Raw genomic sequence first — 27,025 nt, 5'->3', positions numbered from 1 at the left:
TACTGAAAGCTGTTGGAAGCTTAAGGAAGCTATCCAAGACCTAATTGACAATAACAAGCTGTCGTTGCCCCCTGCCAGTAAGAAGCCAAGTATTGACAATGCACCTCTAGCTCATACTTTGACTATCTCCGATGAAGAAAGCGAAGTTGACCCCTCATCTCTCATTAAGCCTGTCAAAGCAACCAATGTCGAAGAAGGAGAAGAAGAGATCTTTTTCGATGTCAGAGATAACCTTCCAGAACCAGCAAACAAGGAAGACATACAATTTCTCACACTGTTTATGAGGGAGACATCACAACTATTACGTGAAACTCTCAAATTTATGAATGAACTTCACAAGAAATATGATGAACTTCCATGTCCAAAGGATAAACCTAAAAGAGAATTCACACCCATAGGAATAACCTACGTTGCTACTTTTGATCGTCTCTATGATCAAGGACTAATCAAACCTATTGGTCCAACACCAGAAAAGCGATCTCCAAGATGGGATCCCAAACCCTACTGCAAGTACCATCAAGGAAACGGTCATACCACAAATGAATGCTACAGATTTCAAAACCTCATTCAAGATCTTGTGGAAGCTAATAAGATCTCTTTACCTCTAGCTAGCAAGGGAACGACTTATGAGGCAAAGTATTTTCCCTTACAAGTTACCGAAAAACCCAAGAAGAGCATTAGAGTTTACACTCCAATTGGGATCCCATATGCACAAATGTTCGAAATGCTCTCCAAGAGTGGCAAGGTCAAACCTCTCGAACCGAGACCATTTGAATCATTAAAAAGGACAGATAGATATTACTGTCAGTACCATCAGTCAGGGGGGCACACCATAGAAAACTGCTTCAAATTCAAGGATTTGGTGTAGAAAATGATTGATGAAAAGGGATTAATCCAAGTTCAACAAGAAGAGGACATAACTGTTAATGGAGTATGGGACAGTGATGAAGAAGATGTCTACCTCAAGGACATAGTGGGACCTTCACCTTCTGTATCATACACCACAGACGACATATGGGCTGAAGAATATTCATCAATAGACGTCCTCACAAGATCCGGGAGAATGTAACCTCCCGTTTCAACACAACCTATGCCTACTGTACAACAAGTTCCCATACCTATCATCGAAGACAACGACATCGTTAAACAGTTTAAGAAGACAAAAGTTGAGATGAATGTATGGAAGCTCCTGGCAACATCTCGAGAACATAGGTTGGCTGTAATGAATGCCTTGGATAAAATCGGGATAGATTCTGACACCACTCCTGAGGGACTAGCTAACTTCCTCACAAGTGACCTCCCTAGTCCGATTAATCTAATCACCTTCTCTGATAAAGATTTACCCCCACAGGGTGACAAACACTACAAGGCGTTAAACCTCACGATAGTCTGGAAAAGGATGAATGTTCCCATGACTCTTGTAGACAATGGATCAGCTATCAATGTCTGTCCACTTAGGACTGCGAGGATGCTCGGCATAAGGGATGAGGATTTAACTCCGTCCACACAAGGAATAAGAGCTTACGATAATACTCGCCGTAAAGCTCTTGGCAAAATAACCCTAAATGTGACGGCAGGAGCAATATAACATGCTACTACTTTTCAAGAGGTAGACATCAAAGCCTCATTCAATCTGTTGTTAGGACGCCCTTGGCTCCATGATCTAAAGGCCGTCCCTTCATCTCTCCACCAACAAGTGAAAGCCATAGTTGGAGGAATTCCAATCACTATTGACGCTTCGCCGATGAGAATCAAATCAATAGAAAATCCAATCATCAATGTGGAGCACGACGAAGATGACGAAGACCTATGGGGCTTTAACGAAGAAGTCTCCTTAATCCAAGAGGATGAAAGGACCTCTCTTTGCCACGACCCCCATTCCAACATGATTATCAACACCATGCTGAAGAAACAAGGACACTTCCCTGGGATGACCTTAGGAAAGAAGAAGGATAGAGCAAAATCGATAGAGTCACCTGGCCTCCCTAAATTAGATACTTTTGGACTTAGTTTCGAACCGACTCGAAAAGATCTCAAGCGAACCTAGGACAAGTTGAAAGCACGTATGGACGCTCGCATTCAAAAGAAAGCTATTCCAATGGATCAGTACCCTCTTACGCTTAATAGTCAATTTATAAAAGAAGGAGAGGACTATCCATGCTATGAATTTCCCGAGCCATTTTTCGTAAATGGCATACGACAACCAGGATTCGAGATTTTCTTGGATTGCTACTTCACTGACGAAATCCCAACTCCCGTCTGTAAGGAAAAAGCACCCCCATGCTTTGATTTTAATGTCATGGGATTACTATTTGGGCGAGAAAAGAATGAGTCAGCTTATGAGGAATATAACTCCTCACTCATTCAAACGGTCCTACAAAGCGAAAACTTCGACCCCTCGAAGCTAATTACTCCAGCCGAAGGATCATTGCAAGGGTGGCGCAAGACTATCAAGATGACTACTCCGAGTGGAAGGAAGATATCAATCACGACAGGGAAAGGGCCGATGTTCGAAGAGTCGTCGGAGTCAGAATTCGAGTCAGAGTCTTTCCCTTTAGAATCTTCTAAGTCTTTAGCAATAATACCTCCCCTTCCTATTTCTTCTCCTAGGATAGTTAGTGATCCCGTCCCTGAGGACATATCACTCTTTGATGTAATGATCTCAGAGTATAATAATACTTCTCGTTCTCCTTACTTCTCGTGTTCTTCCCTAACCCAAGATGACGAGCATTGCTTAGCTAACGATGAAAGAGATAAAGAAATTATTAAAGCAATGGAAACACTTGAAAAGAAAACACCAGTAATTGAAGAGACTGAAACAGTCGACATCTCAAATGACTCAACTCATAAAAGAGAAGTTAAAATTGGACTAACGTTGAATAAACAAGAAAGAACCGATTTAATTAACTTAAAGAATTTATCGATGTATTTGCTTGGTCATATGAAGATATGCTGGGCATTAACAGAGAAATAGCTCAACACACTATACCATTAATCCCAGGAATGAAACCTGTAAAACAAAAGTTGCGTCGAATGAAACCCGACGTAGCACTTAAAATAAAAGAAGAAGTTCAAAAACAAATAACTGCAGGTTTCATCAAGGTATCCAAATACCCCGAATGGGTCGCCAACGTCGTCCCAGTTCCAAAGAAAGACGGAAGGGTAAGGATGTGTGTCGACTATCGAGATCTAAATAAGGCAAGTCCAAAGGACGACTTCCCTTTGCCACACATCGATATTCTGGTAGACAACACGGCAAATCACGCGTTTCTCTCATTCATGGACGGATATGCAGGGTACAATCAGATTCTCATGGTAGAAGAAGACATGGAGAAAACAACCTTTATCACACCGTGGGGTACTTACTGTTACATGGTAATGCCATTTGGGTTGAAAAACACAGGTGCTACTTAGCAACGTGCAGCAACTGCCTTACTCCACGACATGATGCACAAAGAAGTCGAAGTATATGTCGACGACATGATTGTGAAATCAAAGGATCGTCCAGGCCATCAAGTAGCCTTAAGGAAATTTTTCAAAAGGCTAAGAAAATATAATATGAGGTTGAATCCATCAAAATGTGCTTTTGGAGTCACCTCGGGCAAGCTCTTGGGATACGTCATAAGCTCTAGAGGAATAGAGGTAGATCCAACCAAGATTAAAGCAATCATGTCGATGCCACCGCCCAAGACCGAGAAACGGATTCGAGGATTTATTGGCCGGTTGCAATACATAAGTAGGTTCATATCAAAACTAACAACGATATGTGAACCAATCTTCAAAAAGCTCAAAAAGAATGTACCAGTAATATGGGATGATGAGTGTCAAAAAGCCTTTGACAGGATCAAAGCCTATCTCGTAAATCCTCCCGTATTAGCGCTAGCACTTCCCGGAATACCTCTTAGGTTATACTTGATGGTTACCAAAGAGACAATGGGAGCCATGCTAGCACAAGAGGTAGAAAGCAAAGAGAATGCAATCTATTACCTAAGTAAGAAGATGCTCGAATACGAAACACGCTATACACCGCTCGAGAAATTGTGCCTCGCTTTGGTGTGGGCCACAACTAAGTTGAGACATTACATGTTGGTACATACCGTTTCCGTAGTATCCCGATTGGATCCACTCAAATATTTGTTCGAGAAATCAACACTCAATGGACGTATTTCAAGATGGATAGTCAACTTAGCCCAGTTTGATGTGCGGTTTATGCCACAAAAAGCTATTAAAGGATCTGTGGTGTCAAACTTTTTGGCAGACTTTCCAATAGAAGACTCGACACCAATACAGGACAATGAATTTCCAGATGAAGATTTGATGGTCACCAAAGATGATACTTGGACCTTGTATTTCGACGGAGCCTCAAACCAAAAGGGATGTGGCGTCGGAGTGCTACTAGTATCACCTAAAGAAGAACACGTCCCAATCTCAATAAAGCTTGATTTCGACGTTACCAACAACGCTGCTGAATATGAAGCATGCGTGGTAGGCCTTGAAACAGCCCTGACATTGGGGGTAAAGAAGCTAAGGATATTTGGAGATTCTTCTTTGATTATCAATCAGATATCTAAAAGGTGGAAAGTAAGGAGTGAAAGCCTAGCCCCTTACCAAACTTATCTAGAAACTCTTACCGATCAGTTAGAGAAGGTAGAATACACATATCTACCTAGAGAAGAAAACCAATTTGCTGATGCATTGGCAAGATTGGCCTCAATGGTTAGGATTCCCACGGAAATCGAGAAAATGCCTCTAACTATCGAAAAAAGGCACAAACCAGCATATATACAGGCTATAGAAGATGACGACTCAGTTCAAGACAAAGAAGAAGAACCATGGTACAGAGGCATACTCAACTATGTCACCAATGGAGAATACCCTCCTCATGCTGACAAAAGAGCAAAGCGAGCATTGAGACTTTTGGCCTCTCAATATGTACTCATAGACAACGAGCTACATAAAAGGGTACCTAAAGGTCGAGCTCTCTTATGCGTAGGAAAGGTGGATGCACAAAGAATAATGAGAATAGTTCACGAAGGAATCTGTGGAACTCATGTAAATGGCAAAATGTTAGTCCAGAAAATAATGCGAGAAGGGTATTATTGGACTACAATGAATAAGGACTGCCATCAATACGCGAAAAGATGCCCTAAGAGTCAAATTTATGCCAATTTAAAACATGTTCCTCCATCTTTGCTCTACACCTACACATCATCATGGCCATTCTCTACATGGGGAATTGACATAATTGGCAAAATCACTCCCCCAGGGACAGGAGGCCACGAATTTATTCTAGTAGCAATCGATTACTTTACAAAGTGAGTCGAAGCGCAATCATACGCTAAACTCACTGCAAAACATGTAGCACTCTTTATCGAGAGAAATATCATTTGTCGATATGGAGTCCCACATGAAATGATAAGTGACAATGGAACTCACTTTCAAGCCGAATGTGAAGAATTGCTACATAAATATGGTGTCCAACACCATCATTCGTCCCCTTATAGACCTCAAGCAAACGGAGCAGTTGAGGCAGCTAATAAGAATTTAAAGACTATCATCGAGAAAATGACAGAAAATTATAAGGATTGGCCTGACAAGCTCCACTTCGCACTGTGGGGTTATCGCACGTCAATAAGTACATCAACGGAAAATACACCATTTTCTTTGGTATACGGAATGGATGCCGTACAACCTGTCGAACTAGAAATACCATATCTACGCATTGCACTAGAGAGTAAACTTGATGAAGTTGAATGGACTAGGGCACGATATGAAGAATTGATCCTACTCGACGAAAAACGATTAGAAGCTCTACATCACACTCAGTGCTATCAAACTCGTATGGCTAGACATTTTAATAAGAAGGTCAAGACAAGAAATATCAAAGTAGGAGATTTGGTATTAAAAGCACTAAGGAAAAATGTTTTAGATCCAAGGGGAAAGTTTAGACCTAATTGGTCTGATCCCTACATTGTCAAAACAATCCTGTCAGGTGGTGCAGCAAAACTAACTGATATGGATGGCAATGAATTCTTAAACATGACCAATATTGACCAACTTAAAAAATACTACCCATAATTGCTTGAGTAGGACACTCAAGAGAGCTACGTTCGGCCTGATTCCTTAGGAAAGGATACATAGGCAACCCTTTACGGGTGCGGCCACTTTATTTTTTGACATCTCCGCGTTCCAGAATCAACTAAAATACAACACAAAGTTGGCAAATTATCGGCGTCGCAGAACAGAGTCTGGCGCCAGCCAGAAGCCATTAGCGCCAGCCGATGGTATTGGCGCCTGGCGCCAGACCTCAATAGCTGGCGCCAAACTACAATTACTGGCGCCAATTCAACAATAACATCTGGGCGACTTTCGGTGTTTTTTTCGGAAAATTTTCGACTTCCGTACTCGAAGAATTTCTGGAAAATTAATTTTTTTTTTCGATTTTCATTGCTTTAATAAAATAAATTTAAAGTAACAATTTAATTGAAAGCTGAAATTTCATTAATAAAATAAAATTACATTGTTAATGGAATTTAAATAAGGCTGAAATAAATTAACTTTAAATAAAAATTAACAATCTAATAAATCTAAAGCTAAGCAATGTTTTTAATCTTTCTTCTCCTTTTTAGCTCTGTTCCAATTCTTTTCTGTTTCCTCCTCTTCATCCATTACTTTAGCTAGTAGGCATCCTTTAGAGGACCTACATTCAATTTTGGAATCGATTGTTTCCCCTTCAGCTAGCACCCCGTGCTTCTTTTCCACCCAAGCCTTTTTGTCCGTGGTGTTAGCTTTCCTTTTCCCTTTGTCTTTAGTAGTATTCTTCTTCTTAGGCATTGTAGGTGTTTTGAATTCAATTCTTGCACCTAAGCGTTCTTTGGCCGGTGTCATCCTGTCACCTAGACGATTCTTCACATCGAATCTACCCTGATCAATTGAAGATTTCTTCAGCAACCACTTCTTTAAATCATTAGGTAAAGAAGGGGGAACCTTTTGGGTAATCACTTCCCATAAAGGTCTAGCGCTCCAGTAAGTGTCGAATCTATCTACTTCTTGAGATACGGGGTACTCATAGGGAGGACGAAGATCCCCGGAAGGAATATTTTGAAGCAAGCCGTATTGTCTTTTTACCCTGCAGGGATAATAATATGTTACACGAGACAAGCTTGGGTGACGGCAGAAAGGTTGCTTGTTAACACCAACCATCCTTTCTATTTTCCTTCATGGGATGACCCACTTGATAGCAAAATCACGTTATTCAAAGACTTTTCTCCACCCATGGCGCCCAATTTTAGGGATGCGTTTCTTCCATCTCACAAAGCAACTAGGAGTATATTTTTTGATGTCATCTGGAGGGCTAATTAATCCTAGCCTCTCCATTAGCCACATCTGTAAAAAAATTGCAATGGAAATAAATTATTATTACAATACAAAAATATATTTTTTGATTTCTGTAATTAAAAATATTATTTTTCTACCTGTAATAAAATTGGAGAGCCGCGAAGAGGCGCTTTTGGGTCCCTTTTCAATTCATCTAGACTAATCATAGTCTCTCCAACTATCAATGGCATTGGATTTCTCCCTGATTCAATTTGTTCTAGTACAGTGGTTATAATGGATTGACCTTCGTTATTTTTACCACTACTAAGACAATATTGATTGAGCATGCAAAATAAGAACGCCCTTCTTCTATATATATGAAAGGATTCAGAAAGAGGTTTATCAAAATAATGGCGTGCCAATTCTTTTAAATTAACTATGTTTCCATCTACTATTTTTGAGAAATCCCTTTCCTTCAATTTAAAGAAGCGCTCAAAATCCTTATAATAGTATGCATCTACTCTAGGGATTACTACCAGGTCCATTGCAGGGATGCCTAAGATAGCACCAAATTCCTCTGGCAAAGGGCTAATTTCATCATACCCTATTATAAAACAATGTGTATCGATATTCCAAAATTCTAAAGCGGTATGTATGAAGTCTATGTCTAAATCTACCCCTTTGATGCCATAAATTCCCCCCAAGTGAAATAAATCTAATTCTTTTCTTTCTCTAACATTAAGTGATCGACACCATTCATGAGTGTATTGGGTGAAGGTTTTAGTGGCTAAGGACATGATTATTATTTTTTCTAAAGAGGGGAATAATTTTTTCACTGGAATTATGAGAAGAATCGGCTGAGCAGAGGGCTATTTATGTACAAATTGCGAAGAATTTTAATCTAAATGGATACGGAGTCAGCGTCAATTGGCGTTAAAACCCCGACATTGGCGCCACCCTCCAGTGCTTGGCGCCACACGCTAAGTATAGCGCCTGGTGCCACGCGCCATAGTATGGCGCCAGCTGGCGTCAAGTCAGCAAGGCAGCCGCGCGTGCTCAGTTTGCGTTTTTGATATTAAACTTGAGTCGGTTAATGAATTTATGGCCCCGTTTATTTTTTCTAAATATTTTTTCCATCTTTTTTCTTAATTAATTAAATATCGTAATTATTTTTTAATTTATTTTATTTTTCCTTTTTTTGGATTTTATATTAAAACGACTTTTTTCCGTTTTCTTTTCCTTTTTTTTCCTTTTGGGGGAGAGAGTCGGATAATATCCTCCATCAATAATAAAAATGACGGAATTTTTGCGCAAAATTGTTATCACACTTCTTTTGCACACACTAATAAACAATCAAATGAATTTACGATAACATAAAGATACAAAAGTGTCTAAATAATGAGTCAAAGGCAAAAGTTTTATAAAAAAGTCAAAATAAAATACATATACAAAAACAGACTACGGCGCCGGAGGACGTAGGCCCATCATGCCATAAAACTGCGTCGTACGAGGAGTCACCTCTCCACCAGCTCCAGCCTCAGCACCAGCTCTAGTCTCCGTAGGAGGAGGAAGACTCAAGACAGGACAGCTCCAGCCAAGATCAACCTGAGGCTGAGACCGCGGAGGCTGCTGTGATGACGAGCCAACCTCGTACATCCCACCACCTCTGAAAGCCGAGGTAGCCTCTTCTACCGGTGCAGCAGGAACACCCTCAGAAGAAGGACCTGAGCCCTCAGCAACGTCGGCTCGAGCAGCCTCGGAACGACCACCTCTACCTCCTGACGAAGTACGGCGACGTCTCGAGCTAGACCTCGCCGGATCTCTCCGCCCCTCAGGTCGCGTACGAGTGTGAGAAGCGATGGGCTGACCTTGCAAAAATAATTAAATCAGAAACAAGGTAAAACTGAAGCCATAATACACAAATAACAAGTGAAGAAAGGTTACCTCTCGGACAACGTTGTCCCGACGACAGGTAGCCGCGTTCCTCATCCGGACGAGCTGGCTCCGGAAGGCATCTATACATCGTACCATAGCTGAAACCACCTCGCGTGAGAACTGTCGGAAAAATAAGTCAGTGAAAATACATGATAAATGAATACAAAATTCTGAATTAAAACTAGGCTTACACTAGTCTGGTGGCGAGAATCGACCGCTCCACGAAGCGCTCGCCCTCGGGAGTCGGAGAAATCATTTCCTCGATCGGCCCGTATACCCCCTGGTAGTGAATGGACATACGGGGTGACACAAACTCAGTGGGACCATCCTGATAAAACGGAAAGAAATAAGTAAGGTATTATTTTGGGGCTACTTAGCGAAAAATAAAAAGCTAAGACTCTTACCCTCACATCCTCAGCCGGTACAGGGGCTGGAGCTAATAAAGGTAGTAGCTCCTCAGCGTAACGCCGCCCAAGGATCACATGGGATCGCCAGAGGGAACCAGATCCCTCGGCCATGCTCGACAACTGTCTCTCGTCGAACATATGACGTGGCGGAGGAACAGGAACGACGAAAACATCAGAAGAGTGTTGTCTAGCAACTCTCTCTCCTAAATACACAACCGCTCCGTAGGTCCCCAGAAAATAGCGACGCTCAGCAGAGTACTGTGCGGCTAATCCAGGGACTGTCCAACCGCCCCACGGTCGGTATACTACCTCAGGTCCCTATAAAAAACACCAATCAGGCAAGAATATGTCTAAAATCCCACAGAAGAGCAAGATAAATGCTAAGATTCGTACCAAGATGATCCGGCTCCGGACACGTGCAGTAGACATGTCCACATGGTGGCCGCCCCAAGAGGCACTCACTGGATATCCCCTCGGCGATGGTCTCGCCGGCGCAACGGAAGGAAAGTACTCGTAGAACCAGATCTACAAAAAGTTAAAAGCGTGAGTAAAGGCTAACTAATATTTAGGGCTAAACTTTATAGGGAATAATGTTTACCTCTACGACCTTCCAAAAAGCAGACAAAGCGACCTTCGTCCTAAAGGACCGGTGACGACACGAGTCCCTCAGCGCACGAACAAAATCAGCGTAGGCCAAGTTGGCCCAGTCATAAGTCCCGATCCGCTGGAGATCACGGACAGCTGGGAGGTAGTAAAGCAATGCCCTACTACCCTTGTCAGGGGAGAATGTCCCTGACAATAACATCAGCACAAAGATGCGCACCCGCTGCTCTCGGGTGGTCGCATCATCATCAAGAACCGCTGCCAGCGTCGAGCGGCGAATCCCTCTAGCACTGAACTGAGTCTTCTTGACCTCAGCTCGGGCCCGAATAGCAATCGGCCCCAACAACTCCTCGACCTCTGAAGAAAAGATGTCGATCCCACCGTCAAACGACAGCGGCACAGAAGTGAACTCCAGTCCTGTGATGAGACTAAAGTCTGTAAGGGTGACCATCATCTCGCCCCAGGGAAATGGAAAGTGTTGGTGGTGTCCCAGAAGAACTCCACCAAAGCGCGTACTACGTGGTGACCCCCGCTGGAGGCGACCATAACCTCGGAGGTCTCGAACAGAGTAACTAGCTCGCAGGACTCCCATAGGAGTCTCGTCTCACGATCTCTGGCGATGTGTATCCTGTACAAATTGCCTAGACCATCACAGCCAGAGTCGTGATGTCGTGTCCTCCCAGGCTCGGTTCCCCGTCTCACCCTCTCAGAAATGTAGTGGACAGGAGCAAAGAACAAAGTCTGCTGATCCCACTCCGTGAGCCGACCAAGCACAGTGGACGGCGTGGCGTCGTCCTCCACGGGCTCATGCTCCCGTCCAGTGTTTCGGGACCGTGAACCTGAGCCTCGTTGTCTAGCCATGCTACATTGTGCAGAATCATCATAAATTAAGGTTCTATAGTATCTAAGGTTCGCCTAGCCGCATGATACTATGTTCGTAAAAACAGAGTACGTAGTACTAAAACAGAGCACAAATTCAAATTGAGCATGACAGTATTTTTTCAAGCAATCAAACAATTTCTTGCAACACTGTAGTGATTATTGTGACAAATTGAGCAAGAATTGCTTGCAAAAACGTCAAGAACAAACCATATTGTTCTTCACGACCTTAAGAGGTCCAACAATGGCAGATTGCTCATTTATTCACCAAATTGAGTCAAACAAGTCTCAAATTACTCCCAAGGAAATATATAAGCATAAACAAGCAATTTCATGGCATGAAACTTGATAAACAAAGCAAATTGAGCATCATAGAATTCGAATTTCCATAAAATTCGTGAATAAACATGCCAATAATTCATAAAAACCGGTGTGAGTTTGAGGAAAACTTACATAGATCGGGAAAATAGATGACAAGAGTTTTGATTTGCAACAAATTTGAGCGAATTCGGTTAAAAAACGAGCAAGCAATGAGCAATTGAAGTTTCGGACTTCTTTCGAGCAGTTTTGCGACGAGCAGAGCAGCAAATGAAGAGGAAACGAGAATTTAAAGAGAATCCCGTGCTGGCGCCATTCCCTAGGCATTGGCGTCGCAAAATGGGCTTGGCGCCTAGCGCCAACATCAGCGCCTGGCGCTAACACCAAATGGCTGGCGCTGATGGTTTTTCAGCGACGCCAAAGCAGCCAGCCACTTGTTGGGGTTGTGCTAGCCTTTTGCAATATATTTTTGGGTTCCTTGGTACGCCAGTTAGCCCCTCTAAGCAATTTGACATGATTAAGTAATCGACTTGATTACGTAAAGTGATCGACCTGATAAAAGATCGTCTCACTTAGCTTAAAGCGCCTAAACATTGGCTCATTAGTAAAAGGCACCGACATATAGGTTCAAGAGCAAAGGGCACCGACATACAGGTTCAAAGCAAAAGAGCGCCGACGTACAGGCATAGCGGAAGCAAAGTTCAGGCGAACTATTAAAGATCGACAGGCGTGGATCTTCGGTAATTTCCTTTGGAAAATTATCGTATCAATGCAACTTAAGATTGTTTCGAGATAAATAATTTTCGATAGTATTCCCTTGGACGTGGGATATTATCAATGCGGATGAGAATTATTTCAAGAGAAATAATTTTCGATAGTGTTCCCTTGGACGTGGAATATTATCAGTGCGGATGGAGATTGTTTCGAGAGAAATAATTTTCAATGATGTTCCCTTGGACGTGGAATGTAATCATAGCGGGGAGGATAGTTTCAGGCAAAGCGATCTTCTAAATTTTTTGGAAGCAGTTACAGGCGTAGCGGTTTTCAAGCGGGGTGGCATTCTCTAGCTTGCAGGAGGTCATCAAAACAACAGTGAAGTGGCAAATCGATTACTTTCAGAGACGTGTGCTCGACGGTGCAAGATACGCGTTTCTTAACTCTTCTATCTGTTTAACTAACGCTAGTTTTGCAGGTATCGGCGTTATAAGATTGATTTAGGATCGCAGAACGTTCTGAATCATTCTCCGTCCCTATCGTTACTTTGACTTTCGTTTTCGAAACTCGTGTTTCTCCAAACTCAGTCAAAGTGGGGGCTTTTGTAGACACCCATTTGTGTCTCCCCAAAACCAAACCCGGTGATAAGTACCTTTCACGTCGAATCATAATCGAATGAAACGAAAGTGTGGAAAGGTCTAGTGTTGCGGAAAGTTTTATTTCTTTTCTCTTCTCCCTGTTTTGGAAAACTTTATTTTAAGAAAACAGTCAATCCAGTTTGGTTGGTCCATGATATGGGTCCAATAGTGGTGTAGTTGGATGGGGCTTTCAAAGACCTTTCCAACGATATATTATAAGCCCAATTCCGATGAATATTGAGGAAGTTATTGTCAATTTACTAAACTGGGCCCGGTTTGAGCTTTATGTACGGCCCAATGATCTAGGGGAGGGCCTAATATGATTTATCATTCCTAATGCAATTAGGAATGGTTTTGGTTTTCTAGAATCTTCTAGAAGGTTTTTTTCATTCCTAATTCAATTAGCATTGATAAGTTGACTTTGTTGACTTTTCAGAGTTTTAATCAAGATCAAATAGCATTTTCGAAGGAATTGTATTATTTTATCTTCCAGTACGGGAAATTTATCAGATTTTCGAAAACGCGTTGAAATCCAGTTTGGCGTCCAACCTTAGGCCTTGGCGCCTGGAACCAGGCTTGGCGCCAGGCGCTAGCCACTGGTGCCTAGCGCCAGCTAGCCAGGGTTGGTGCCAATCCTGTTTTGCGATCTTTAGACTCTATTTTGTTAAATTATCTTTTTGGCTGATTTTCTCTATAAATATCGTATCAAAAACTCCGTTTTCATTCACAATTTCATCATCTACATTCACCAATTCTCTCATTCTCAAGTATTCTTTAGCATTCAATTCTTTCTTGCTTTTCCATACAAAATTCCGCATTCACAAGATCCAAAAACACTTAGCCATATTCGAAGTTGCCTTCGCCCTAGACGTGAAAGGTTTTAATTTCTGAGGGTTTGGTCCCAAATCTCTCTTTCAATTATTTAATTTAATTGTTTTGATTATTATTTTCCTTGAACTTACTAACGTGTGTATTTTGTTATTAGAAAGAGGTACGAGGCATCAAAGTAAGTGCTTTAATTTATTTATTGATATTATGATGTAGACATCATGTTTATATTGTTATTATGATATTCCTAGTATCATGTCTAAGGTATTTTTAATATTAAATATGATTGTTACGATGCTTCCTATATTCTTCCTAATATTTATTCATGTTAGTATCATGTTAGGGTTAAATATTTGATTTTTATTGCTTAGTGACATGCTAGGGTTTGTTATTAATCTTGTTAGTATCATGCCTAGGATCTTGCTATTTTTATTATGCTTTAATATTAACATGAACATGATTGTGATTATAATTGTTATAATTTTATGATGATTATTATTATCATGATTATTATTGATTATGTTGCTTGATACATTATTTATTCTTTATTGCTTGATCACCTTCATTGCCTGTTTAAAGGGAATTTGTACTTGTAATCACGCTTAATAAGATAATTAATAATCTTGTTTAGGGTTAACTTTGATTATAATTCAAGTGATCGCCAATAATAGTTTATTTGTGCATTAAATTCAACCAACATAGATTAAACAGGTTTAGGGTTAATCCTATTGATTGCATGTTAATCAGAAAGCGCACATGAATACGATCAGAATAAAGTAGAGGCCTATTATTAGGGCAGCTTCAATCTCTTTTAGGTTGGATTTGTACCTTCATCCCCGAACCCTTATTTGGTTCATGATCTTATGGAGTTGACGATCTCTTGGATCGTTAAGGGGTGTAACCTTTATCTTATGAACGGTTTACAAGTTCCTTAAAAACTTGTTGGCGACTCTTTTGCTCTATCTTCTTCCCTTTTGGACGCCACCGTACTTTAGTGTATGATCACAGTGGGGTTCGAGCTAGTGGGATTTTAAAGGCTTGAATTTATTCCCTACATAAAGCAATACTATTCAAACCACAAAAATTAGGCGCATCACGAAAATTCGCCATTTTCCACTCGGCTCTATCATTGCCCCCTAACTGCTCCGACCCAAAAAAAGTTTCATTAAAGTCACCGATGCAAGCCCAAGGAAGACTTTAATGTAAGGCAAGATCTCTCAACAACCTCCAAGACAAGTGATGATTTTGAATCTCCGGCCACCCATAAAAACCTTTAAGTCTCCAACTCGTACCACCTAAACCACTTCTAATCTCCACATTGACATGGTGTATTGAAATGGACAAAAGAACAACATCCACCCCTTTCCTCCAAAGTAAAGCCAACCCCCCAGACCGACCAGCCGAGTCCACACTCACACCTTGAAAATCACCAAATCTACTTTGAATGTTTCGAAATTCGATACTACTCAATTTCGTCTCTGATAAAAACACCACAGACGGGGCCTCCCTCTGGATAAGATCCCGGAGGCCAACAACTGCAGAGGGATTGCCCAACCCTCTACAGTTAAGGCTCAAGATACTCATGGATCTCGGCGGGGTTGCAGATTTGCAACCTCCTCCACCCGCAATCCATTAACGTCATGGTTAAGCATAGCCCTCTTACTACTCACCTCTTCCTCAACAATGTCATTCCCACCCTCTCTGAATCTTTTGCCTAACAATTTGTCACCATCTAACTCCATAGCACACCCCCACTGCCACCTTTCTCCTTTGCACGCACCCTCCACTTCTTACCCAAACCTTTTGAAATGTTACCCCCCTCACCAGCCAAAAAGGTTAAAGAATACTGCCTACCAAAATCTCCCCCATCACTCGCCACTATCCCTTTACCTACACGTTGACACACCACCCCCATCTATCTCATCACCCTCCTTCTCCTTCCCACTCTCCACCCCAGCGCTAAAGACACTCTCTAACAAACTTGGTGTAGAGGCTTCATTCATTGTCGGCTGGGCAGAAGTATTAGGATTGTCAAAAGGTTGTTCCACATCTTCATCTTCCAAATTAAAAGACTTGGACTCACCCCCATCATTATTTTCAGTCACAAACAGCTGCTTACGAGCACTAAGAATCCCATCTAACTCCTCCATCTCCTTCATTCTACCACGCCTGGGAGAAGCCTTAATCCACCTTCCCCACCCCAATTTCTTTTTCTTGCTCTCCTCTGGAACCATAACACAATCTTTTTCCGAGTGACCAATCACCCCACAAGCGTAACAAAAGAAAGGGAGGCGTTCATAAGCAAACTCCACCATAATATCCCTCCCTTCCTTATCACGGATCTTCTGGCAACGACGCAAAGGCATAGTTATGTTCAACATAACTTTAACTCTTCGATACCGCTCAAGCCCTAGAAGGTCCTCCTCGATCTCAAGGACATCACCCAGGTTCAGTATAATCTCCCTCACATCATTATCAGAGCGACAATTGAAGGGTAAATGTTTAATTCTAATCCAAAAGGGCGAAAATAATGCACCAACGAGATTTGTTCGGGCTGCTTATCCCCTTCAAATTCCTTAAGAACAAGCAACATATTGTCAAAGCACCAAGGTCTGCCTTCTAAGACTTTCTTCTTGTCTCGCCAATGGAAGAATTGAAACACATAGAGATTAGGGCTAAGCACCCTAATGATAACTTTGTCCGGCAGAGCCCACACCTTAATCATCGTACTCTTGAACGCCTCTACGTTATATGAACGCTCAGAAATAATTTTTCCAATTAACATTAGATGAAACTTATCATTCGACATAGACGAATCAACTGCCCTAAGTCCACAACAGCACCCTCCTCTTCATTTAGATTAAGATTTGCGTACCAAAGAATCAAATCATTCCGTCATAGAGATCAAGAACAATCGAGCAAAAATCAGCAAATTCCGGCTAACACCGGCAGAAAGACCTTAGCTGTAGTAGAGAGTTTCGCCCTTTCTTTAGAGGGAGTTCTTTTTTTTTTTTTTTGTAATGTTATTTTTAAAAAAATCCTAAATATAATAGAGATACGTGTGTGGGGAGGAGAGAGAGGGGAGGGGGGGTTTGTTCTTTTGAGAAAAGGTCAAATGATCACCACATCGAAGTTGTTTACTAGTATTAAATTTCCGACTTATGTGAACTTAGCCCAATAAACCATTATCCAATTTGGGTAACAGTAGGTTTCCACAGACCACTACGGCACTACCCATCTCTAAGGGTCTTATTTGAATGTGCATAGTTTGTATACTAGCAAAGTCATTGACCAAAATTAATGAGGCAAATCTAGCACCTAACCAATAAGCATTTGATGAAACCACTATATATTTATGCGGTGTAACTGCTGGTAGAGTCGTAGTGGTTTCAGTGGTACTCTAAAAAACTATCTTATAAAAACATATTTTTTTTTTTTTTGAGAAACTATCTAATAAAAAAGTGTTGTAAGAAACTATTTGATAAAAGGGTATATGTTGTAAGATACTACCCTTAGCTTGGTTGAAAAGTCATCGTTGACTTTTATTTTCCAGTGTTACCACTTCATGTGCCAATTAAGAAAAAAGAAGGGAAAGGGTGAATTAAAAGTCATGTGATTGGCTAGTGATGTGGACAATGCAGAAAAACAAAAGTCAACGGTGACTTTCCGACAAAGGTAGTATCTTACAACATTTACCCTTTTATAAGGTAGTTTTTTACAACATTTTTTTTTATTAAGTAGTTTCTCGCAAGAAAAGTATTTTATAAGATAGTTTTTCACAAAATGCCCTGCCATTCTTTTTATACGAGTATTAAATTCAAATACTATCTTCATTTCACATTATATATAATAAATTAATAATCCAATATTTTATATCTCATGAAAATTATCCAATTGTAAAGCAGAGGTATTAAATTTACTATGTATCCTTGTTAAATGCCTAACGGTTTAGGCGTTAAGATTTCCTCAAGATTATTTACTAATGGAAATCAACGAAACCCATTTTGATTACCCTCTCTCTCGAGATGATAGCCCATTAATTAATTTTTTTTTTTTTTAAAGTCAAATTTAAAGCTTCGACTTCGACCATAATTCTCATTAACATTTTAAAAATAAATTTATCATATGAGATTTTGTGTATTTGTTTAATGCATTTTTTTTGAAAAACAAAACCAGTTTAAGGATCTGTTCTCTTACGTTGAAATTCAGTTCAGCTCAGCTCAGTTCAGCTCAATTCAGTTCAGTTCAGTTCAGCTCCTAATTTCCTTCTCTTATAAAATATTCATTTTAATTCAGTTCAGCTCAATTCAGCTCAGTTAAGTTCAATTCAGCTCAGTTCAGTCAATGAGAACAGGCCCTAAGTGTATACATTTTCAATATCAACTTTCTAAAAAATTTATGTGTATCAAACTAAAGATATTAACGATTTAAGATACATCTTAAAAGAGTATAAAAGTCAAATGAAGTAATTTTTAATGAATAAATGGAGTATTCTAAGGCGACTGAAAAATGAGAAAAGCCGTTGTAATCTTATCAAGAGTTACTACATTTCCTTGGATAATCGTCTCACAACTACATCATCCACTCCTTTTTACGTAAAAGCCCATACCATAGTGTTATAAATTAAAGCAGAATTTTGTTGTAGCAATTATGTAATCAATTCCAGTGAAATTCCAATATCAAAATGTTTGTAGTACAACTGTCACACAAGCTCCTCAAAATGAGTTGTTCGTTCCAAAGACAATTTTAACGCAATCCTCGCAAGATAACTTTAAAAAGTACAGATATATGCAAATCTTTAAGACTTGCAAATCTAGCTTAGGACTTTATATTATAATACGAAGTAATTTAATATATCTTCTAATTTGGTGTTGATTTAGATATAGCTAGAAATGTATAATAAAATTGATAATGCGTGAAATGGTGTTATTAATGTTTGATTCAAGGTTAATTTAATTTAATGTCAATGGCCAGATTCAACAAAAGGCCTTACTTGGGGGGAAAAAAAAATTGATATAAAATTGTTTTGGGCTATGTTTTTCCATAGCTAAGTTCCAGTTGGTTACAACAACTAATAAGGTTGAGGGGATGTCCCAGTTTCTCATAGTAAAAAACAAAATTTGTTTCTCACATGTTAATTTCGTAAATAATTTAAACCAATAACTTTATTCAATTGTGAAGCCCACAATAATGAAAAAGATGTTGATTTATTTACGAAAATACCCTCATGAGAAATAAATTTCATTTCCAATATGAGAAACGGGGAATTTCTCATTGATAAGTGTTTTTTTTTTATATAATTAATTCAGTACCTATACTTTTTGAATTTAGATCCTAATTATTGTACATAATTTTCCAAAAAAAAAAAAAAAAAAAAAAAAAATTGGAGATTTTAGATGAAAAGGCAAGTAAGAATATTTTGTATCGGTTCTCCGACAATTAAATATATTATGTAGACATAATCACAAATATTTTACTTACTCCGTATATAATTCACACTTTTTTGAAACACCGTATATATTTCACACTTATTTCACTAAAGATCAAGAATTTATCTCATGGGCCAAATTTGATTCAAACTTGTTTACAATCGCTAACCCAATCACATAAGTGTGTTTATAGTATATATAACCACAAAACATAATTAAAATTTTGCTATGTTGTCTCTTATTAGCATATCAACATCGAACAAAGAGTGAGATCTAAAAGAAAGATAATAAAATAAAGAAGTGTCAAAAAAAAAAAATAATAATAAAATAAAGAATGAATCATAAAAATGAATAGGAAGAGAATAATAGCACGTGGGAGTGCATTAATTCCTTGGATGAAATCCTTAAGAAGGTACTAGGCACAACTAATCATGAGCTAATTATAACTTAGTCCTTTAATATTTTTTATTAAAATCCTTGGATTAAAATCTAAAAGTTGCCTAGAAAAAAGCTTTTGAATTATTAATTTCTTTTTATAGTAGGTTGATGAAAGAAAGAAGTAGACATAAGAAAGCAAAGGGTGCAACTTTTCCGTCACTCAAACGAACAAAAAGACGTGAATACAGAACCTAATTCGTACCACACCATCACTTTTGGTATCTATCTAATTCTCTTTGCTGTTATTCTATAACCAACTCTAACCCAACCTATTCTCCCCACTCTCAACCAACATTAATTTTAACTTTTATATTTATATAAATATTTTATGTTGTTAAGATTTACTAGAATTAGATGTACATATTCTCCCCACTCTCAAGTCTATATTATGCAATTTATTATGTGATTAATTTAAAATACTAACATGTCATCCAAATATGATTTTGTAATAATATCTATATACAAGGATCACCACGTTTACATAATATTGTGTACGTAATGATGGATGAAGATACATAAGCATCAGTGTCGTCGCTGGGCCAGGGCAGCCGGGGGGGTCGGCCAGGGCCCCCAAATCACAATCTCTGTTTCAGGAAAATAATTTACGCAAAAATAATTAATCACCTTAAACGTTTGAGGAGTGAACAAGCTAGCTTAGTGGTCAAAGCAAATTGTTATAATGGGATTTAATTAGCCCCTTATTTTGGGGTTCCAGACCTAACACTTATGTTTTTGTTTCAGTTTTCTTTTTTACTTCCCTTCTTTCTATTTTAACCAATAGCTTTTCTTTTTTTTTTTTCTTTTTTTTTGGAAATTTTACAAGAGCATATAATTTTCCTTATTTTTACTTGTTTTGTTTTTGTATATGTTGTAATTTCCCCCTCATTTTTTGAGTTTTATTAGTTTCATTTTTAAAATCGCCTTTCAATTTTCTTTTTACTACTCTCCCGTTTCACATGGTATTGTACAAAAATAATTTGAGGCACTTACAAAACGAAGGAAATATTATAAAATGAGTAAAATAAAACTAGGACGTTTACAATATTTTAAAACACCAAACATAGAATACATGCAATATAATCTGAGACGAATAGGGTCTAATATATCAAATAAATCTTATAAAAATATAATAATATTATTCATTTTGAGTATATCCAAGGTACATATATGATACTCCCAAGCCCCATCCGCATGACTTTTGTTTTTTGCTACTTTATTCAGGGTTTTTTTTTTAATTAATGAATTTATAGATAAATTTTTTAATTTAGACTGTAGCATATTTGCACTTTAATGAATACTCCACTACTTAGTTTTTAAGAAATTTAATGTCTATTAAGTATATATATTGCGCAAACACCCAAATTTATATGGGCCCCTAATTATTAGTTTGCCCTTAGGCCCCTAAAAACTCATAAACGGCCCTGATAAGCATAATCGACAAACTTGAGAATGTAGACTAACGTGATTCACTAACAATGACTTTGTAATATATGCGAGAGGAAAATTTTATTGATCTTAAGGGTACATATTACAAATTTTAAATTTAGTGTGTAGACTAAACAAAAATAGAGTATAGTGTGGTTTGAACCCCAAAATCGATATATATACTATATCAATTATCAAATCTAGAACGCACAATATCAGAGGATCAATTCATCTAAAAGATTAATCTTATGGTTAAAACCCTAGAATTGGATTTATACTCTATTGCACTTCCTCACATACGTATGAGTCATTTGAGCTTAAATTGAGGATAAAACCTATTCAGTAGAGATGGATGATATTGAAAATTAAAATCTTTCATTAAGGACTTTAGAAGTGAAATTTTATTACTTAGGTGTTCATCAATATAATTAAAATAGGAAAATCTTCTAAAATTCACAAAGTATTTAGATAATTGATTTAATGTAGATAGAACCTATATATCAAAACTAAAATGTATTTATGTTAATACACGAGATACATTTTTTAATGTTTAGAGAACAAGGGTCAGTGATTGAGAATCAATCCCAAAATCACCTAGAAGCAAGAGGTAGAGTAACTCTAACCACCTGAGCTATCCCTCACCCTCAATAGTCAATATGGATATGTCCTTGCCAAAAATTAACACTAACTATGTTATATCTAAGCAATATGCTTTAGCTTTGTAGATCATGCACATTTCTTTGTATTATCCTTAAGGGTTTTGAGCCATTTATATGTTCAAGCTAGTGTGAATACTCTTTATAAATATAAGGAACTTCAGGTCCGCACATCGTATTCAATTTACATTTATTCCAATAATCAAACTTCAAGTAGGTACATAATACTATAATTGAATGAGAAGGTAAAAATATGAAAACCTACTACTTCACGCTTTAATAAAAACATACCTGAATTGATTGAATCAACTATACTGTCGGGTCAATTATATCAATATATTGCCTGATAAAGCTTAATTAGAAAATAAAAACAAGCACATAAGCAACCAAACTTAACATGTTCACGTTAGTGGAAAACCACATGTTTCATATCATACTTGAAATATAAAAACATAATTCAATACATAAATTATAAATAGTTTCACATGTACCTTAGGCTTACTTCGTACAATTTACAGACATTCAAGGCATTAGACATAGGATTTCACAAACAAATTATATGAGTAAATAATTGCTAAATCAAACCATTCATATTTGCTATGAAGCATAAAGAAATAACCAAACTCATTTACGGATAGGAAAAATAATATCAAAATCTAGCAAATATATGTAATACAATTTCATGAAAACCATACGTTCATAAAATTAACCCCAATAATAATTTTAAATACCCTTTTAGATTCAAACTAAACAAAACTCATAGTCAAAACAAAACTACTAATTAGTTATTCTGCATCAAATTCAAGTATTCCCAAATTGCTCATTGAACTTCAGGAATAATAAAAATACGAAAATTTGGGAAACAATATAAACATATTAGGTAAAGGTTTAAAATTAACAATAACAGGATAGTTGAGAATGAACTTTCCTGATATCAAAACCTTTCCCACTATAAAAAACAGCCTTATCGTCAACTTCATGTTATCAGCGTCATCTGCTAGCATGTAACTCATGAAAACGTCAATGAAAAGAAAATAAAGTATAGCCCTTGATTAAGGCTAATCTATTATTATGGATAGATGAGAAAGATGATTCAAGATAAACAAACCAATGCAATCGAAAAATAATACGAGTAGTTCTTTGTAACCAAATTATTAATACCGTGAGACTCCTTGTACTAGTCCCAAATTGATTAATGAGGATTGGGAATGATATGACATTCTTGAAACGTGTGATTTCATTATTAGAAGATCAAAACCCATGATCAAGATTAATCTCCTTCTAATTTCTTCCCAAGATGCGACACAACAAGATAATAATGAGTATAATTTAGCACATTCAATATACAACGAATTAATCATTAACCTAAGAAATCAACAATAAAATTTACATATTGATTAGAGCAATAAAATTTACATATTGATTAGAGCTTTGGTGCTGATAACGTGTTGTAAAATAAAGAGAAATATAAGAGAGATTGATAGAGAATATATCTGTGTATAGTATTCCATATGATAAGGTGTATATATACATACAATATATTAGGGTTTGATTGGATAAGAATATAAACCCTAGATCTAGATTATTCCGGAATGATACAAAGGAGTATAATGGATATCCACAAATATTTCATAACACATGCACTATTTTGAATAATATTTTTACAACGTTTGTTTATAACTACATTTTTGTTGTATATGTATATATATTTATAAAGAGTTGTTTTGTGCTGCAAATTAGAAGTTAGAAGGTGATGAATTGATGATGCTCGGAGATGTAAGATGATATGGTGGTGGAACTTGTGAACGTAATCTTTGCTATTGTTGATAGATTTTCTGTTTTTTTTTTTTTCTATTTATTTATTTTTTGGCCGTAATTTAGGTGCATAAGATATCATTAACTCGTCTCGCTATTGTTGAAAAAGACTAAACTTACTTTGTTCATTGACCTTGAATAATCTTATCCTTTCTTAGTCATTGTGACATCACATACATTTCAACTATAAAAGTTTACGATTAAAACCTCTTAATTACTAATTTACTATATTTAGCTTTGTCATCACCCTTTGTTGTTGCTCTTTGTTAATAAATTGTACTTAATTAGTTAAATCATTGGTTTTTAATACACAACATATCTCCTTGATACTAATAACCGAGAAATTCACGAAGATAAACTTAAAAACTAAAAAAAAAAGACATTTCCTCTTATTGATGTTAAATTATTTTGTTTGTAATTTCTGTAATCTCTTTCTTAAGGGTGTGATAAGAGGACTTTTGTTGTGGTTTTGTTGTGGTAATAAAAAAATTAAGGATGTTTTTTCCCTAAAACAATTATTTTTTTGCGTACTCTTATATGCTACTCCGTATCACAAAATGTTGAAAATTAACCCTAAATTTTGAAAACGTACTAATTAGATTTTCAATTCAATTTGCAAAACTCATGCATTGAAGTGATTTAATTAGATGACATATAATCATGTGAACATTAGTGTTTTCTTTTTAAATATAATCTAATTTTGTTTGTCAACACGTACAAGACTAAAATGATGTAGCTTAGTGTATTACGTATTACTTAAATGTAAACAAAAAAAAGAAGTATAATTAATTAAAATGAGTTACATAATGTGACTTAAAATTCTAATATTAATACAGATAGTTTACAAATGATAATGAGTTGCATAGCCGAATAAATCTTGTACATTATGAGTAATAACAACGTATTATAGTCTAATAACTTGACAACTAAAATTTGCTAGTTCACTTATTCACTTCTAAAGATAAAACATAAAGGAAACTAAAAACAAAGCAAAAAAAAAAAAAACAACAACTAATTTGCTTGTACTTGCTTCCTACACATTGCTTACAGAATAAATAAGGAATATAAACATTTATGCCACTTTTTTGGTTTGTTTTACCAAATTTCAAGATCGAAATTGATACAAAAGAATGAACTTTTTTTTTCATATAATGTCAGCAATTTGAATAAATACAAAGAATCATAATGAGTTGATCAATGAACAATTATAATGTTGAATTAAGAACAATTGAATTGTGTGTATCTAATGAATTCACAAGTATAATATAAAAAAGTTAAAAAAAAATTGTCTGGCTAAAGTAAGATTTCCCTTAGTTTCCAATAATGATCAATAATGACAATCCACCAGCTGCGAAGCGGCGGTGAACACCAATGTTTTCTCATTAGACGAGAACACGAACTTCGAGGATGATTCCCTTTGTTGGTGTTGGTGGTGGTGGTGGTGTTCGTCTTCTGGAGCCGGAAGGTTAAGGTCTAAGGACAAGAGATTTCGCGTCATCTTCTCATCCTTGACATTGCTATTGGCTAGTGTAACGCTTCTTGACGGGCTAGGGATGGTTGTCGTTGATGTCGTTCCAATTGGCCTGTGCCGTCTCATGTGACCACCTAAGGCTTGTCCTGAGGAGAACTCCGCGCCACATATGCCACATTCGTGCACCTTCGCTTTATTAGTATTAGTATTATTATTAGTACTACTTGTACCAAGGGAAGAGTTGGCAATTTGTAACGAGAGTGTCGTGCCATCGTCGTTGAAGTGGTGATCGTATTGCTTGAGGCCGTGGTGGTGGTGGTGGTTGTCGTCGTTGTTTATAAGGGAGAAAATAACGGAGGAGGATTTCTTGAGCTCGGATAACGCGACTACGTTACTCGTTTTAGGCTTTTTGTGGCTAGCTCTATGACCTCCTAGTGCTTGAAATGAGGAAAATGTTTTGTTACATGTCTTGCATTCGTAAGATGACGTCGTAATTCCATTGTTACTCTTATGGTTGGTGCTTGTATTATTATTGTTGTTGGACCCTTGAGCGAGAAGGATCAAGCAATGAGCCATGTCTTCTTCCTCCTCAGACGAAGGGGCGGAAACAGGAGCCGCCCACTCCTCGGACGTAGCAGAATTAGCACCTCCTTCGTCGGTGGTGGTGGCTGAAGACATGGTCAAGGCTAAAGGAGACAACGGCCTCGGCCGCTTAGTCCTCTTACCCTTAATCATCATCATCATATTGTTTGTATGATTATTGATCATGTTATCCTTCTCACCGACGACGACGACGTTGTTGTCTCCAACAATGGCTTCTTGTTGATGGGCAACCATGCTCCACTTAATTAGTAATCAACAAAGTTTGTTCAATTCTCCGCCACCAATTTCAATCAATCCAAAGAAGTAGAATAATTGTAGAGAAAATGATGGGCTTATTTTAGAGAGAGAAGGAAAAAAAATTGAAAGAGAAAAGAGTAAGTGAATTAATGGTTAGAAGAAGAGGCGAGTTAGGCTATAAGTAGAGAAACCAAAGGAAAGAAAAAGGGTAGGGTGCAAAAGGCGTTTTGTTTTTGTTTTGAGGATTATAATGTGAACTGATCAATAACCGTGAATTTATGATGTAAGTTTATACTCCAAAATAGAATATTTTTCTTTTCTTTTCTTTCTCGCCTTGGGAGAGAATAATTAATGATGTAGACAGGATTCAATCTAGATCGAGTCCAGACACTTGGAGAGAATAATATAAGAAGCTTAGGACAGGAGAAGTATTTATATAAAAATAGACGGCGTAGTATATAGAATATAATAATGAAGAAAGAGAGTACAGTTGGAAATTTGGAGAGAGAAAGAAGAAGAAATGGTAAGTGTGAGGAGGGGAGGAAAGGGAGTGAGATTCGGTTGGCTTTCAAGCAAACCCATTACTTCTCCTCAACGACTTCTCGTCTGGAAGTTTAGAGTGCAAGCCTGGAACCCCACGGATTTTGCGCTTCTCCTACTTTTTTCTCAATCAATTTTGAACTATTTTTGTTTTTTGTTTTGTTTATTTTAAGTAGTGCCACTTCTCCACTTCCTCTTATCATTAACAAACTGTCAACAACTTTGGGTTTTTACCAATTAAAGGTTTATTTATAAAATTTTCAAATTATTACAAAGCTATAAATAGAAGGTAGTAATTTATATGGTGCTTGTAATTCTATACACGAGTTGTGTAAGTGTTTATTGAGATGCAACATCATGGAGTTTGAAATTTGTTGTAGCTAAATTTAATCCAATGAAGTAATTTACATTAAGGTCTATGATTCACTGTAGTGTTTTTGATTAATGGTTAATTGTTGAAATTTATAATTAAATATTTCATCTATTTTATTTAATCTAGACCCACACATGCATTAACTTTTTATACTATTCATACTTTTCATTTGACTGTATATCTTTTGTGCATTATATTACATGCTATCTTGTTATATATATGTGCTAGGACTGATACCAAATCAGGCTAATGAAGTGCAGTCCAAAAATCAAGTCGATTTTAAACAATTCTAGAATGAAGAATTGATGAAACAGAAAAGCTTGAGTATTATTTTCACCGTTGAACCATATATATAATACAAGCTATATCAATCCCTTAGGAAAGAATCAAAAGATAATA

General features: G+C 37.4%; 1 protein-coding gene across 1 annotated transcript; it reads right to left on the bottom strand.

The window, feature by feature from the left end:
• Positions 1-24,272: 24,272 nt before the first annotated feature.
• LOC110719042 (zinc finger protein ZAT5-like) lies at positions 24,273-26,715 on the bottom strand. Its single transcript, XM_021897957.1, has one exon. The coding sequence runs from the start codon at positions 25,708-25,710 to the stop codon at positions 24,730-24,732; it is 981 nt and encodes a 326-aa protein (XP_021753649.1). The 5' UTR covers positions 25,711-26,715; the 3' UTR covers positions 24,273-24,729.
• Positions 26,716-27,025: the final 310 nt, after the last annotated feature.

Source organism: Chenopodium quinoa, unplaced genomic scaffold, assembly GCF_001683475.1.
Source record: "Chenopodium quinoa cultivar QQ74 unplaced genomic scaffold, ASM168347v1, whole genome shotgun sequence".
In the NCBI taxonomy this organism is placed as follows: Eukaryota; Viridiplantae; Streptophyta; class Magnoliopsida; order Caryophyllales; family Amaranthaceae; genus Chenopodium; species Chenopodium quinoa.
The sequence above is the reverse complement of the archived record's forward strand: the minus strand, read 5'-3'. Positions and strand labels throughout refer to the sequence as shown.

Excerpts from the sequence above, each read along its gene's own strand:
- LOC110719042 (XM_021897957.1), bottom strand. The coding sequence starts at position 25,710 with ATGGTTGCCCATCAACAAGAAGCCATTGTTGGAGACAACAACGTCGTC.